The 17,342-nt window shown below is 36.5% G+C and overlaps 1 protein-coding gene across 2 annotated transcripts in view; it reads right to left on the bottom strand.

Annotated features, from left to right (window-relative positions):
* The window catches only part of myo7ab (myosin VIIAb), a 42,000-nt gene extending 30,132 nt beyond the window's left edge, over window positions 1-11,868 (bottom strand). For both annotated transcript variants that reach the window (XM_077233059.1, XM_077233058.1), the window contains exons 1-8: window positions 11,446-11,868; window positions 5,502-5,565; window positions 4,826-4,939; window positions 4,543-4,695; window positions 2,099-2,283; window positions 1,876-1,997; window positions 888-1,030; window positions 669-782 (exon numbers count right to left, since the gene is read on the bottom strand). In XM_077233059.1, coding sequence (XP_077089174.1) covers window positions 669-782; window positions 888-1,030; window positions 1,876-1,997; window positions 2,099-2,283; window positions 4,543-4,695; window positions 4,826-4,939; window positions 5,502-5,519 — 849 coding nt within the window. In that variant the 5' untranslated portion in view covers window positions 5,520-5,565; window positions 11,446-11,868. The remainder of the gene's footprint in view (window positions 1-668; window positions 783-887; window positions 1,031-1,875; window positions 1,998-2,098; window positions 2,284-4,542; window positions 4,696-4,825; window positions 4,940-5,501; window positions 5,566-11,445) is intronic.
* Window positions 11,869-17,342: the final 5,474 nt, after the last annotated feature.

Genomic DNA, 17,342 nt, shown 5'->3' with positions numbered 1-17,342 from the left:
TGGGGAATTTGGAGGCCAGAGCATCCATTTCCTCCACCAGCTTGTCGTCGTCAGAGCATCCTGGTGCCATCACTTCCCCAGATAAATGGTGCACACGTACATGGCCATCCACGCAACCTTCTTCCACTGCTCTAAGGTCCAGGATCAACGCTTAATGTACCCTGACCTGTGACTGCTCATAATGTTTTGGCTCACCAGTGAGTATATTATATATTAAGGAATAGTACCAAAAATTCCTCATGGTGTTCCTCAAATCTGTATGAGTTTCTTTCTTCAGTGGAACACAAAAGGAGAAATTCTAAAGAATGTCCTTGCTTCCATATAATGGAACTGAATGGGGACTAGTTAGTTTAAAGCTCCAAAATGACAAAAAGGCACAATAAAACTATCATAAAAGTAGTCGATATGACTTCTTGGAAGACCCAGTTCCCATTCACTTTTGTTATATGAATCAGAGCAGCCAGAATATTCATCAAAGAAAAAAAAAACCTTAAGATTTTTTTGTTCCACAAAAGAAACAAAGTCACACAGGTCCAGAACTACATGAGAATTGTCATTTTTGAGTAAACTATTTCTTTAATGGAAAGGGTCTAATAAAATGCTTTCATAATATACAGGGAACTGTGTAAATGTGTATTAGTTTGTGCTGATAAAACACAGGCACTCACCATAGTAAGATAAATGTAGTCTTTGGCCAGGCCCAGCCCTAATTTAGTCTTCTGATCAGGGCTCATGCCTGCAAGCATACAGTAGAATATATGGTAGTTCCTCTCATCGGCTGCCTACAAAGACAATGAAATGAAATCTCATCACTGACATCAGCATAAGCAATAGCACGATAAAGAGACCCACCGTGAGACACATTCTGCCCATCCTCAATCTCTCACCTGTCTGCAAACTCTTGATTTCTCCAGCAGGTACTGCTCGATCTTTGCCCCCTCGATAGCTCCCCGCTTGTTGAAGTGAATGTCAATGTATTTCCCAAATCGGCTGGAGTTGTCATTGCGTATGGTCTTAGCATTACCGAATGCTGTGGGAACAGGGGAAACTTCAAAAAACAAATCTCAATTCCACGGCAAACAGCAAAAGCCTTTGGTGTGGTTACAAAGCCCAGTCATCTTTTGATACAGGGTTGAACAAAATTCTGAATTCACACAAAGCTGAATTGAAATTTTAATTGGAACGACAGGACAAGGAATTTCCTTAAATGAAAAGAAATTCAATGTTGCGACAGAAAAAAAAATATTTTATGATATTTTTTAATAATCATAATCAATTTTATTCGCTGACTTACAGAATACTAATTTCTCTAAATTAAGTTCAATACTGTCAAAACAATTAATAAACCCTTTAAAAGTATAAAACTATCATTATGTTTATATATACATATATAAACTTTTCACAGTAAAATAATGAAGAAATATAAATGTATACATTTTTTCATTTTAAATTTCAAACATCCCTTATTAATCGAATGTAATGCTTCTGGACATATCACATCCAGTATACTGTATGAATAATAACATGTTTTTTATTCATGCAGAAAAATATATCAATTAATATTATTTTATTAAAAACTAAATTTAAAAGATATTTTTTTTTATTCATACAGAAAACATATCAATTCATTTTATTTTATTAAAAACTAAACTTGACAGCACTTGATTTTTTTATTCTTTTTTTTAAATTTAAAATTACAAAAGTCTTTTTCCTACCCTTTTCCTAATTTCATTTTAAAGGAATGTTAATTTCTATTCTGATAGGTGCACTATCCTGCTTTCATAGCATATTGTGTTTAACAAGTTCTGGCAATTACTGGATCAGTGTCAGACAGGTAGGTATCATGTCATTAGGTTTAGAGATGATCTTCCTGACCTTCTAAAATAGGGTTGGCCTCCAGAACCTGCTGCTCAATCCAGGAGTGTTGGCCACTGATAGCTGCCAAGAACTGCAAAATGAGCTTGGTGCTCTCCGTCTTCCCAGCTCCAGACTCACCACTGAACACGCAACATAGTCAACAGAGTCATGTGCATTAACCAGTGAATTATACTGTGGTAAAAATCAAACTTATCTTAAACCGTTACCGGCTTTGATTTACCTAATGATGCAGCACTGGTCCTTATTGTTCCTTTGCATGCTGAAGTAGCAGTTGTCTGCAATTCCAAAGATGTGTGGTGGCATCTCTCTTAACTTTTTGTTTGTATAGAGGCGAATGTGATCAGGTGTGTAGATAGGCAGGAGCTGGTATGGATTCACTGCTATCAGGATCGATCCCGTGTACGTCTGAAATACATTATTGTGAACACATAAGCTGCTTTTCCACCATTCGGGCCAAACCGTTCTCGTTGCTTAACTGTTCAATCCGTGGCGATCCGGCCCAGCCAGTATATGGTTTCATGTTCCACTGTGGGGCTGATAACGGAGCTCTTTGGAATGCAAAATAATTGCATCAGTCGTTGCCTTGGTAACGGAAGAGTTTACAGAGATATGAGATGTAAATAGTGACCAGGTTATTTCTATTATTAACTTGTGTTATTTCGCTTGTGTTACTCCGCTCATCACTACATGCATTTTACAAGTACGGTAAGCCAACTGTGCTGAGAATTCCAGGCCGAGAACAGTTTATAATCGAGCCTTGCCAAACCAAGCTCAAGTGGAAATATAACCGTAACAGTTCTTTACCATTCTTAGAACAGTTCGGCCCGATGGTAGAAAAGTGGTTATATACAATGAACAGGACTTTGAATTGTTGCAAATGTGACAAAATCACAAAGTATTTGCAACAATATTTAAAATCAAGTCTTTGGTGACAGTTGAGAAAACTTTGTGCCTAAATATGTGATTTCATCAAATATCATCTGAGGTGAGCCAATTACTTTTTTAGGGTTCTTGCCAGTGTTTCCTGCACTTAGCAATGGACACGACGTGAGCCGTGATGTCCGATTCATGAACAAATCGTGAGCTCAGAATTATACAGTTCTATCTCTGTTTAGGGTAGTTCTGAGATATTGAGCACCAAAGTTTTTAAATCCCTGCTGTTTTGTGAGATGGAACCTTTTTATTTTATTAATAACTACTAACAAAATATTTTTTTTACAAAAATAACACCACACAGGCATTAATAAACACCTAATGGATAAGAGTATGTCAAAAACTCAATTTCGACCAAAAGTGGAGATAGAAACATATAATTCTAAGCTCACGAAATGACTCTGTGTCTGTTCAGACAAAAACTCACTCATGAGTCAGTGGTTTGAACCAAACTCACTCCCTCAGTGAGTTGTTAATGAAGTCACAATTGACTTCCCTCACTGAAGCACAAATCATTTTTTTTGGTTATGAACTATAGCAACTTTGTGAGTAAGACTGTAAAACAATTTTTTTATGTTAAAATACTTTCCGATCCAAGCTTAATATGCAGAGCCAACTATTATAAAGTAAGTTTAACTTTTAATTTAATCATTTATGGTTATGTTATTCACAAAGCCAACATTATTGTTTTTCCTGTTACTCCTTCAAAATGTAAAACTGATATCATGACAGAATTTCCATATTTGAGCTATTTGCTCAGATCAATAACATCACTGAACTGTATAACTTTCACATTGAGCGTTATGAATCAGTCAGACCCTCCAATTCACTGAATTGGAAGGTCTCTGCTAATGCTAATGCACTTTTATACCATCAAGAAAGAGCAAGTGACAAGAAAATTGGAAATTGACCTTCTAGAGAAGCAAAAAGTAAATACATCTGATCAGCTAAGTGCACTAAACACATTTCCATACAAATGAGTCCTACGCAAGGCCTGTGCCCAATGATTGAAATGATTCAAGCATCCATTTAAACTATGACAAAGCTACAATGCCTTTCCATTAAGCATTCTAGTGGTGAGAACGGCTTAAGGGGATTCAATGATGAAACAAAATGAAAAGGTCACATTTCACAAAGCTGATGTGATCTGAAACCTAAAACAAAAACAACAAGCAAAAAAGCTATACCATATAAGAGACCAAAACAAATCATTCTTTTTTTTCAAATCAAGATTTTATATTCAGCAAACGCTACAATGGTAAAATGTTTTGGTCTCAATACATTGTTCAGTCATAAATCAATGCCAATGTTCTAACAACAGTCTATTTCTAAGTCAACAAGTTTTGAAGCATAAAATCTTCAAAAATATATTTCATGCTAAGCAGCAAGGAACCAGTGTTGTTAAAAAAGTATCATCTGCAATTAAAAGCCATTTTACTTCTATTATCTGATGTATTTCTTAGTGAAAGAGAATATTAAGTGAGAAAAACATGGACTTTGATCAAATAAGGCCAAAATAAGATTTTGGCTACTGGTTAATATTATGCAATAGTCTAAATTATGTAATATTTACTGGTTTAAATTGTAATTACGGTCACTATATTTGACTAAATAATCGTCATATGATTTTTTGAGAACAATCGTGAAATTTTCCATGCAGCCTTATTAGATTCCCATGCAATAAAATGAATATCAAAGACCAGAGAGATACATGTCAAAGTTCAGACTTACATATATGACCCTGTCATTGTAACGGATCAGGAGATTTCTGAGGATACCAGCTTCATTCAGGTCCCCGAGACGGATCATGTCCTCCACTCCATGAATGGAGGTTGGGTGCATGGGCTTGATGTTTGTAGCATTCTGAAGAGAGATCCAATGCTCCTTTATGGGGAAAGGACAGACTATTAAACCTCCCTTTCTGATTGGTAGAAAAAGTGCTTTCATAGTTCACTAACTGCTCTTCTCTCGCATGTTGGGCATAATTATGAGTGGTACACACTGAAAGACTCACCTTTCCTTCATCATCCAAGACCTGAATTTGACCTGAATCACAGAGTTTGACCACGGCACCAACAGGGACATCAAACTCGCGGCCTGTTCTTAGGTCCAACCAGACAAAGTCCCCCTATGGGACAACCAATCAATTAATCAAATCTTTAAACAATAAGTAGTCATTGGAAAAATTAATAAATTATTGCAAAAACAGACTTAAAAACATTATTGCAAAAACAGACTAAAAACATTATTGAAAAAACAGAATAAAATTTTAAGTAAATAAAAGACAGTTTTGTTTTGTATTTGGTTCTCTGTAAAATTGTTTTTTTATTTAATATAAAGCATGGCACCCTATAAGAAGGATTATGCCTTTTAAATCTTAACCTCAGTCACCTGTCGGTTGTTATATTGTTAATGTAATCGACCATAGTCCCAACAGGTCCAGCACAGAGATTTTTTTTGTCATAGCAATATGACTCATTGAGAATGCAAGGTAGCCATTGCACTATAACAGGAACATAATTTAAAGCAGCTTCATTCAAATTGATTACTGGAGTGGAAAACTGGATATAGTTCAATATATCCAGGGAAAGTGTGTTAATAATGCATGATGTTCTAGCTGCCAAATTACAGTGTCCTTTGAGCAAGTAAAGAATTTTAACATTGAGTAAGAAAATAAGAACAAGTCTTACCTGTTGCAGAATGACCATGTTTCTGGTTTAGAGTTTTGACATTAGAAGTCACCATGTGAGGGACCTATACAGGATAAAAATAAAGAGAATAAGAGGACATTAAAAAATAATGTATCAAATAAAAAAAAAGATCAAAGCAAATGCACTGCTGTACAGCATGAAAAAATTATGAAAAAAATAGTCCACACCTATTTCTCAAATAATTAATAAACAAAGATATTACGGTGTTTCGAAATAAAAACAATAATCTGATCACAGTTTCACATTGCATCATACATTTTAAAATAGAATTACAATGGAGGAACATTTTTACAATATACGGTAGCTTAACTAGTAAGAATCTACTGATCCCAAGAGTATTAAAGACCAAAAACATCTTGAACTTTGCAGAGCACAGAAGAGCTGTGTGGGTCAACCCAAAAAGTATACCAGATCACCGATTGAGGCATATTATCCTGCAATGAAAACCACAACAAGGTTACAGTTTATTTTAATATAAGACTGAGACTGTCCACACCGTGATCATTATAAAGATATTATCAGTACTACAGAATATCACACAGAACGCTTTTTGAATAAAATGCTGCTTGAAGTTACTTGAAGCAACTGCCTGATGCCAAATATACTTGATGTATGTATTTACACCCTGTGCTACTGAGGATAATTACACAGCTGTGAAAGCAGATCCAACAATAGTTTTACTCAGGCAGAGCATCCTCAAGTCCTTACAGAATACATGTTATTACAGCCAGCATATAGAGCAGTGCATAAAACACACAATGAGCTTCCCTCAATGATTTAAAGGCTAAAAGAGTGTGGTCTGCTGATTGGGCTGCAGAACTGCCCTGTCAATGCCACACCACTTTAAGTGCCAATGTTCAACAATTCCCTTTGTATTCCTTGTCCTTCTCTGTATTAGAACGGTTTTGTGCGCCTTTGAACGCTTTTCAAATGCAGACAAGGGTCTGACCTCTAGGAGTATTCAGATCTCAAAAACTTCTCAGAAACATCAGGCCCCTGTGGATTTTTAAGCCCTCTTATGATCAATGAAGAAAAAAAACTTGCATTGAGGAATATTGTTTGTTTCAGGTTCAGTAACTTAAGCTCAAATCACAGCTTATGTGGCATAATGCCAATCGCAAAAATAGTTTCCACTTGTATCTCACTTTCTTTCAAAGGAATAACAAGTGAAAATCTGGGTTACAGTGAGATACTTACAATGGAAGTGAACATCCATTTTCTGCCATTATAAAGCTTGGAAGAGCCAGGACATTAAACTCTGATTGTATTCGTCTGAAAAAAGAATGTCATATACACCTAGGATGGCTTGAGGGTGAGTAAATCATGACGTAATTACAATTTTTGGGTGAACTATCCCATTAATGTTAATGATCGCTTTATTTTACATATGCAACTGCTTACATACTATCACTTGTTTCTGCTTCTTCACATGTCTTTTGATCTGGAGATTCTGTACTCTTTCAGAAGATGTGTAATAGCACCCCCTACCGTATAGCAATGAAAACACGGAAAGCTGGAAAGTTCCGTCAATGGCGGGAAAGATTTAAATAATAAAATAACAGACTCCATAGGGTTAACCGGAGCAGCAGCACACATGCAGTCCATGGGAGGTCAGGTGAGCAGCAGGGAAGGAGAGGGAGTCTTTAGGAGCTTACACAGATTTCTGTAGATAATGCCAGCAGCCATATCACCCTGTAGCCCAAGACTGGTTGCCCACTGAAGCTAAGCAGGGCTGAGCCTGGTTAGTACCTGGATGGGAGACCTTCTGGGAAAAAAGAGGTTGTTGCTGGTAGAGGTGTTAGTGAGGCGGATGCTGCATATTGGTAGTGGTTGAGGAGATTCTTTGAATGCCGAGAAAAGCGCTATATAAATGTAATAAATTATTATTATTATTAAGCTTGTCACTATGCAAACTGTCGATTGTAAATTCCAGCTGAATCATTTCCTTGTGCGTTTTTTCTCCTTCTTCAACACTGCATAACCAATTCCATCCTCACCCGCGTCACGAGCAGGTATCATAAAAATGCCTTCTTAACTGCCTCACAGATCTATTTTTGAGTTTCATAGGTTCATGTCACTATTATCGAATTAAATGTGAGAATGTAGTTTGGGGAGTAAGACTGAGGTATGCGTTACCTCCTGTGCTGTCCTCATGGCACACTCAATAAGAAGATTAGTATGGATGTTAATCACAGATTAAGCACAATATAAAGACCAATTTTGTTTTTAAGAATGTGATGCAGAAAAGTGGTACAATGCATAAATGAAGTAATCGGTATAGATCTGTCGATGAACTTGGCTTTTGTTCATTTGAGTTTTGCAAACTCAGGTAACACAGAGATGAAGGTGAAACGGAAGGGAAACCACATCACCTGCTCTGGGTCGCCTCAGGCCTTCAGCAGAGACTGATGCTGCGTCTCAATTCGCCTACTTACACTACGCCCTAAAAATATGTACTCTTTTTGTGAAGAAAACGTACACACTTTTGAATGTGTAGCAGAAGAGCTTTGAAACAATCTGTATTGTAAATAACATCTGTTCTCCCTGTCGCTATCCTGTCATGTAAACTGACCTGTCAATCATCTTGTCAAAGATAAAATCCTCCTCATTTAATTTAATTTCCTATTGTATCGTAGAGAAATGCAGTTGCACGTTGATCTGCCAGTCCCGGGTCTTTCATGCGGAGACTCTCCTCATATTCATGCATAACAATGCATTTAAAAGTTAATGGCCAAGCGGAACTTTATAAAAGTTCAGATTGTTTTTGCAGATGAAATATAACATGGATAATATTACATTAATATTTTTATCAGCTTAAATGTTGATTATTAGTCACTCAAACCCCGTTATCTGAACCATTGACCGTGCACATCCGCCATGTTTTGTAGTTTTATGAACACTTTTTACTCGTGTGTGTAGTTTTTCTGAATCCTCCTCCAAAGTGCAGTAGGTTGTGGGCAATATTAGCTGTTATAGTGTGCACGGATCCACACTTCGAAAAACCACGGGAAATAGTAGACCATAAGGGGACTTCTGGCATACTCTTTTCAACATACTATTCTTTGGGACACACTTGTTTTAATCTCACATACTGTTTAGGATGGATAGTATATCCATTGAGACACAAGGTGACATTATGTTAGTGTGTCACATGGATTTTGAGGGAAGATTTGTGAAGTTATTCAAATAAAACCACATCTTGAAAAGACTCAGTTTGCATACCGAGAGACAAAATGCAGTTTGTACATAGTATGAATAACATATGTGTAGGCCAAAGTTAGCATTTTAGCAGTTTTGGTTCCATTGTCCTGAAGTCTAAGTTTTATGTATTGCCAGGTCTGTGAAACAAAACTAGCCCAAAGGTCAATCAAAAATAGTCCAATGACCTTATTTTACATTCATATTTTACAGTCACTGTAATTAAACTGAATTTCTACTTTAAAATCACAATCTAGTAATCATAAACATCATATTGTATTCATTAAGGAGCTCACTGGAGGTCAAATGTAGTTCAACTCCCTCAAAATTATCTAGCACAGTTTTATCAATGGAGGAATATAAAACATTATACAAGCATTACAAGCATTTCAGACAAATTCAGTTTATGCAATATGTGAAACCTTTAACCCACGGGGGGAAAAAACAACAACCCGTGGCACCGATTTTAAAGTAGCCAAATTCTACTTGGCAACCCTGGACATTCAACATCATCAGCCAAACAGGTAAACTCGTCTACTCACTAGTCTACGTGATGGTGATGTTGTAGTCACGCAACTGTGGTGTAGTTAATTTAAAGCCTACATTTAGCTGTTTACTTCATAAACATCATATACTTTTGTTGGCCACTGATCTTATTTTCTGCAATAATTCAAAAGCCTATTGAGTTTTTGTCGAGGGAACCAGGGTGAAACGAACTCTAGGTTGGCATCTAGCACTCTGTTCACATAACTATACATTTTGAACATTGGAGAAGCTACTCTGAAACTGTAGCCCGGCAAGATGCTAATTTTAAGAAAATAAACCACACTACACTTATTTTATTTTAAAAACTGAGTAGCATATAGTAGCTATAGTAGCATTTCTACACAGTATTTTTAGTTAGTTGTTCCCCAACACTGGCAGTTTGGAGAGAAAAAAAGGATCTGGCAAAAAAAGAGTACATGAAGACATCAAGCTATAACATTTAAAGAGATTATAGATTAAAATGTAAACTGTCTGGCTTTTCTCGCCTAACCACGTCTAATCTCACAGTTCATGGGATCGGTATAATGGCAGAAACACTATGGGAAAAAGTATGGGGGGAAAAAATAATATGGAAGTCAATGGGGCCCATAAACTGTTTGGTTACAGACATTCTTCAAAATTTCTTATTTTGTGTTCAGCAGAAGAAAGAAATTCATACAGGTTGAGGGTGAGTAAATGATGGCAGAATATTCATTTTTGGTAGAACTATCCCTTTAGCAGTGAAGCACGGAATAAATAATGAACGTGTTCCCTTATTATTGCTCATGTGTTTCTAGACTTATAGGTCAGACGTTTATTTGGCTGGTTTCATAACCAGTCGTTTGCCCTGGGCCAAGACTCACTAAAGGTCTTAAATCTTGTGCCCCTCTAAACTCTTAACTGCTTTATTCAGCACGTCACTGAGTGCCAGAGGCAGATTAACACATTCACTTCCTCTGTGTCCGTCAGCTCAGCAGCATGTCAATGCAATTCACTTCTCTGTAGAAGATGCTGCATCCCATCCACACAAACACACGTGGATGACAGTTTTACACTAAAAATAAAAAATGTAAGTAGGAAATTAAAATATAGTAGGTATAAATGTATATATATATTAAAATAAAAAACACATGTAGTAGTCATGATAAATGATAATGGTAAAACTTATAATAAGGTTCCATTAGTTGAGGATAGTTAATACATTAATAGCAATGAGCAATAGATTCCTGGCAGTACTTATTAATCTTTGTTAAAAAAAAATATATATACAAATATAACTGTTTATTGTTAGCTCATGTTAGATACAGTGTTTGAATTAAATAATACTTTAGTAAATGTTGAGATTAACATAAACTGAGATTAATAAATGCTTTAGAAATATTTTTCATTATCAGTTCATGTTAACTGATGAAGTTACCTAATGTTAACAATATCTGATAATTAACATCTTTTTACACTTTATTTAAGGTCTTTGTTACAGAGTAATAATAAATGTAAGTACTGAGTAATGTTAAACATGCACTTACTCTAGGGTTAGAATTTGGGTTTAGGATTTGGTTTAGGATTAGTTACATAAGTAATTATGTATAATTTATAATTATTGCTCTAGTACTATGTGCAACAAAGACACTGTTAAATAAATTGTTTCCTAATACTAATTTATAAGACTTAATGGTTATTTTTGCCTTGTTTTCCAGTAAATATATCTTTACAACAATATCAGGAGAAAAAGCATAAGATATTAAGACTTGTTATTCATCTTAAATTGTACTTATTTTTCTTACCCTACAGGCTGTGTATTCTTGTTTCAAGCATAAACCTTGCTAAATTTGATTCATGATTAAAAAAAGAAAGAAAAATCTACTTGCCAATGGGTAGTATAAATGTAGCCTACTTAATTCAAGATATTTTCTCTAAAAACATGTTTTATTTTCTCACACAATTTGGCTTTTTAAGTAAATCAAACTAATTTTAAGTATGTTGCGATTTTTCAAAAGGAAGAAAGGACGATTTTTGCTTGCTTATGCCCAAGTATTTCACAACCGTTCTCTCTCTATAGGAAGGCATAAATGGTTCCTCCTGAGGCCTGGTACAGAGAGCGGCAGAGCAGAAAACAGTCAGCAGTAAGAAGCTTTCTGTAAAGCCTTAAAAGAGCATGAGGTGCTGGACGGCTAAGCCCTGAGTCTGAACACTTACTCACCTCACAGTGACTCAAGAGTTTCTCTTGCTTTTCCCTTCTTCTACCTTTGCATCTCTATCTGTTCGTCCTTCTGTCACCAGATGTTATTTAGGTCCACACGTCCAGGCTCAAGAGCTGATCTGGAGTCAGGTGATTGACAGGTGTATCAGACAATGATATCAGAGGATAAAGCACACTCTTCAACAGTCGCTCAATTGTGTCGTCGTCCTCTTACGTATGTCCTACTGTGGACTACCTGTTGATGTGTGATGTTGGGTAATGCAGCAGGAGAGCAGTGGCAGCATTCAGCGTCTCCTTCAATGGCACTCCTGATCCAGCTTAGAGGAGGCGGGGTTACACAGCGGCCGGTCACTGTGGGGGAGGGAAGGCTTGACACAAAGCTCTGCTGGTCACTTCAACTGAGGTACATGGCCACTAGTTTCCCGTTACACGTTCATCTCCTCTGCAAACTAAACATGAAAAGGTCAAGCTTTTGTATCTATAAACAGATGCTGGGTGTGTCTGATTCCCTGATTGTAAAGTTTAAATGGAAATGGCATGAATCCAGAATATACAACACCCATAATCTCTCAAGGCCAAAGCCATTTTAATCGGTCGAAAAACATTTAATGTGAAAGCACCATTGATTCTTCCTGAATTTTTTTCTAATCAAAAAGAAACAACATCAGGAATATGTTAAAATAAAGTAAAATTAAAGTTTTAACTTTGAATGAAATTTGAATTTAATTCGTTTTTTTTACATACATCACTGGGGTCTCTCAGACCCAACATAAAAACATTAATTCAAATTCTATCATAATTTACTCACCTTCATGTTGCTGTGTCAAAACAAAATAAAACAAATGATAAATTACAATAAGATTTGACCGAGTAAGAATAGTGGAGCGTCAGATGAGAAAATAAAGTCTCAAAAATCCTTGTACACAAAACAACTGCAGCAATATATTTTTTAATCTTTTATTTCAAAGTCATGCCACAAGTTGACAAAATACAAAAGAAAAAAAAAAGTACTTCAAATAAGTATATCAAATAACCACAGTGTAACCCAGGAGAGACTTACACGCAAAATAAAACACATTTAAACAGAGAAAAGATAAAGAAACCCTACAATCAGTAAAGATAATAGTATATATGTCCGTGTCTGTTTGTTTGTTTTTTGAACACAAGATTCAATGGCTAGATATAAAACAGTAAACAAACGAGTATAAAATGCTGATAAAAGATACTTGTTATAAAGATAATATCAGCTATATTTCATAGAATGATACCATGCAAGATATTTTGTGTATTTCTGTTTATGTATATATATATATATATATATATATATATATATATATATATATATATATATATGTTGGTTTCAAGTTCAACATCAGCAGAAAAAATACAAGAGTATCACAAGCTCATTCTCTGGACATCTGACCCATGTCAAAAAATGAAAAAGAGCTATAGGATTCACTCTCTCCACAAGCATTCACTGGTTATTAAGGCTGTACTCTATCAAGATGCCTAGAGAAAGTCCAACATGACATGACGGTATTTGTGACGGCGTGTGTTAAAGAAAAGAGGTTCACTCAGCCAAAGTACATGCAGCAGTCAAGGCCAGAGAGCCAGTAACATCACAGAGAGCAAATAACGGCCAGCAGAAACACTTAAGAACGTCATTCACGTGATCATATGAGTCGAAACAATGCCAGTGCTTTAGAGGATTTGAATTTGCCTTGTGATTACAAGCAGTTAAAAGTCTCCACAGACATAATACATGTTGAGATTGTGAATAAATTATGCAAGAGAGTGAAACTAGGCATCCTCTGCAAATGTTGTTTCCTTCATACGTACATTGAGTTAGCTGCGCAAACATTGGGTTGCTGTATCAATCCATAGTGTGTATAAATCCTGTTTGTAAACAAACAAACACACACCCACATGCAATGTTAGATTACACTTTCACATGGAAGCAGCATCAAGATTCACTCAACACAACATGGCAAAGGTTCCTCTATTTGATCTGAAGCATGCACCACTATCTGAGTGAACCAAGACCATTTGAACGTTGTCGTTCAGCCATTTGGCCAGGGCCAAAAAAAATTCGAATGAATTAAAGAAAACATACAAATAATTGATCGAAATATAAAGAAATCTTTACACAAGGTTCTTGAACTTCAACGGTTCTTATTATATGCCATTGGCCACATATGGAATTTGGCAAAATAGACAATAGAAAATAAATATAACAGGAAATGCATATGGCTCCAACTGTACTGGCACATTGGCATCTTTCACATCATTCTCATTAAAATCAAAATCTACAATTTAAGCTTTGGATGAAACAAAGTAAAAAAAGAGAAAGGTTTGTTGTCTAAAGATAACAGGTAAACAGGTAAAGAGAAAGGCTATTTAAGGCTATTTATTAGTTTGTTTAGTCAGATTAAATGGTATAAAGTGTGTAATTTCTGCACACATAATCTAACTAAACTGCACAAATTCCAGAACTTGCCCTTTATTTGCCATGGTCAGAAAAAACGGATAGCCCTGCCCCAAACTCACCCCATTGGTTAAGCCAATGTTGCTGGTTGGATTGCTCAAACAAACAGAGCAATATTTTGATAGTGCCACAGAACCACAGGGTTAGACTTCATGGAAACAAACATGAAAAACAATTCACATCTGAGCAAAATTGCTGTCTCCATATCTAAAAGGCAAAAACAAGGTGGCTAACTTAAACCATACATGTCAACATTTTGCTGTTTGAACTTGTACTTTCAAACAAACACCTCTTTGCTCAGTACAACCTGCTTTCTATTATCTAAATCAGTCAGTCATAGAGGACAAAATGGAGATAAGTAAAATCCTTCCACAGACATGAAATTTTTCTTGCTAAATCCCGTTTAACCGCCATAATCTGGCCTGTGGAGGCACAAATGATGTAAAAGAATGACTGGGCTATTGTTGGGGATTTCCAATTCAGTCTGGTTGTATAAAAACTGAAATGTAATGGAGCTAAAGAAAAAGCTTCTTTCATCCCTGAATAAGATCATTTTGTCTCTGGTGTGCCACACTGGCTAATCCAGTGGGCTTCAGCGTGATCTTGACATCCAACATTGTTACTCTGATTGGCACTTCATTGTACAAACTTGGTATTTAACACTGTTGGTGTCTCTCTTCTCTCCTTTTCTTGCTCATTTAGGTTTGAGTATCAATACTGGCTCAACTTTAAAAACATTATAAATTTTATAAACATTAGTCATATTAACCAAATGTTTGAGATTCTTATGCTACATTTTAGACAATAAATAGTAAAAACTGCAAATAGGCTCATGGTTACTATTGCACCATTTGGCCTTCACATCTGTTTCATTGTGGAAGAATTTAAAGATTATTTAAAAAAATGTACACAATGTAACAAAAACTCTTATATAAATAAATAATAAATAATAAATTCATTAATTTGAAGTGAAATTGGCGAAGATGAGTTATGAAGGGATAAATCCACAAATTTTCAACTCAACACTGCAGAAATCACATTCTTAATCAGTGTTTTTGTCTTGTCTAGAATCATTTTAACATCCTTAAAACAAAACTGGACAAGATAGGTCTTCTTCTCAGAGAATATGACTTGAATTATGTTATTCTCTTACCACATTGGCAACTGCATTTATTTATTTTAATTCAAACTAAATTTAGTGAAGTTTATGCTTTGCCATTGTGGTTAAAAAAGGTCTGCGGTAAAAAGAAGTTTTTCAGTGTCACTGACATTTAAATCAGAGGATGCTAAAACATACCCAACCGTGATAAAAGACTGATGTGGACTTATTTCTTTTTCCAAAACTCAGTTATAGTGACTGAAATCTTGGGATGAAGCATAAACAAGACATTGTAGTGCACAAAGAGTTCTGTAGCAGTCTCTGGTGGAACAGCACAACTAGCCATTGGAAATGACACATAGCTGGTGATGATATTCACCACGTGTCTGTAGTTAAGGTGTAGTTCCTCATTTTCAAGAGAACTTGAGAGAAAAACAAAAACAAGGATCTTCTCTTAAGTACAGAATGTTCGTTAATGCAATCGTGCAGCAGTTGTTGCGAATCTCAAACAATGGCACATGCTGTTTGGCAGGAGACTGACTAGAAAGTCATTAAGACACAGACAAATCCTTGTTTTACAGTCTCGCGATCCTCAGAGCAAGAGTGAGGTAAACCCAGAGATATTTGTGGGTCCAAAGGCCTGCTCTTCATCCTTTGAGCACCGCTAGCACTGATAGAGTTTTCCCTTTGATTTAAAAGTGCATAACCTTTTAATGGTCCTTAGGTTATGTTTGAGGGCTAGTGGAACACACACACACACACACACACACACACACACACACACACACACACACACACACACACACACACACACACACACACACACACACACACACACACACACACACACACAAACACACACACACACACTATCAAATGCAGAACAAAGGTGAAATGCTCATCAAACGACCCGGCATTTTTGTAATGCCCTTCCATGTTTCCAGGCAGAAAATGGCATGGCAGATAGTTCGGGTGGGCTTTTGGTACCATGAGTCCACTGGTAAGAGTAGAACTTGCCTTCATGCTCCGGTAGGCTCAAATCGAGGCTCCTGTTGCTAAGCGACTTGACCCGGAGAATCTGAAGAGGTGCTCGCTGCGGCCCACCGGTCACTGAAATCTTTCAGCTAAATGACAGCTGATCAGGTCTAGCTAAAGATAAAGGTCTTTGTAATCAGGTGGACTTCCACATCACTGGGCATCTTGAGGGAAGCTGTGTGAACGGGCACGTGTTGACAACTGACTGAATATGTGATGACTGAATAAGTGGAGGAGAGAAGGGATGGAAAGAGAGACAAGGGGAAAAAAAATCGGATTTGAATCATTTCCCCGGGCTGGGCTGCATTTAGTGATCTGGCAGACGAGGCATGGCCGATCATGTGACTAGGACTCCTTAAGGATCTAATTCTACCTTAGACCACCTCAGCTGCTCATCCGGACACAATGCATAGCCCTTTATTACAATATCAGATCATGACTGGGTGGTATTAAAAGAATCGTTCACAGAGAATTTACTCACTGTCATGTTATAAACCCATATGCTGTTCTTTGTGTATAAACCCATATGCTGTTTTTTGTGGAAGACAAAAACATAATTTTCTAATCTTTATGTATCTATTTTCCACACAACATGCTGTCAAGCTCCAAACTCCACAAAAGTGGTCCATACAACTTTTTTAAAGTCTTCTGAAGGGAATCGATAGCTTTACTTTAAAAAAATTTATTTATTATTCACCAATAACCTTCCCCTCCAGTGAACCGTTAAATTAAGAACCAATGGAAAACGCATCAATGAATGGATCAGTGGTCATTAAGTGAGAACTCAAGAACTGATTTGTGAACCAAATCAAATGGTTCACTGAAAAGAACAGGCTCAATGTTACAAGGATGTACAAGGCTGTGTCAAAAATCACCCCCTAGTGGACATTATCAAGTGCACTCATTCAATCCCACAATGCACCGCAATAACGAGTCTACAACCGATGTACGCTAAATGGCTAGAGAATACCCATAATGCACTGTGAGAGTCTTGCGCCGAATAAATTTCCGCATCTTGCCAGTAGATGTCGCCCGCAGATCCATCCATTTTCCAAACCGCTGGTTTAATGTGGATACAGCGTAATATCATACAGGTATAAATTCCTTTTTAATAGATTATTAGGTTGAGTATACATATTCCATGACAGAGTTGAAGATAGATCTTTTCATCTTACTACTAAAGCTGCCGATTTCAGAAGGGGGCGATTTCAGACACAGCCCAAGTTCAACTCACTGATTCAATTTCACAGGTGTTCTTAAGTTAACAGATCCCTGGAG

The sequence above is a fragment of the Siphateles boraxobius genome, unplaced genomic scaffold (assembly GCF_051911475.1).
Source record: "Siphateles boraxobius isolate OS27281-9 unplaced genomic scaffold, OSU_SipBor_1 18, whole genome shotgun sequence".
Classification (NCBI taxonomy): Eukaryota; Metazoa; Chordata; class Actinopteri; order Cypriniformes; family Leuciscidae; genus Siphateles; species Siphateles boraxobius.
This window is presented reverse-complemented; position numbering and strand designations above follow the sequence as displayed.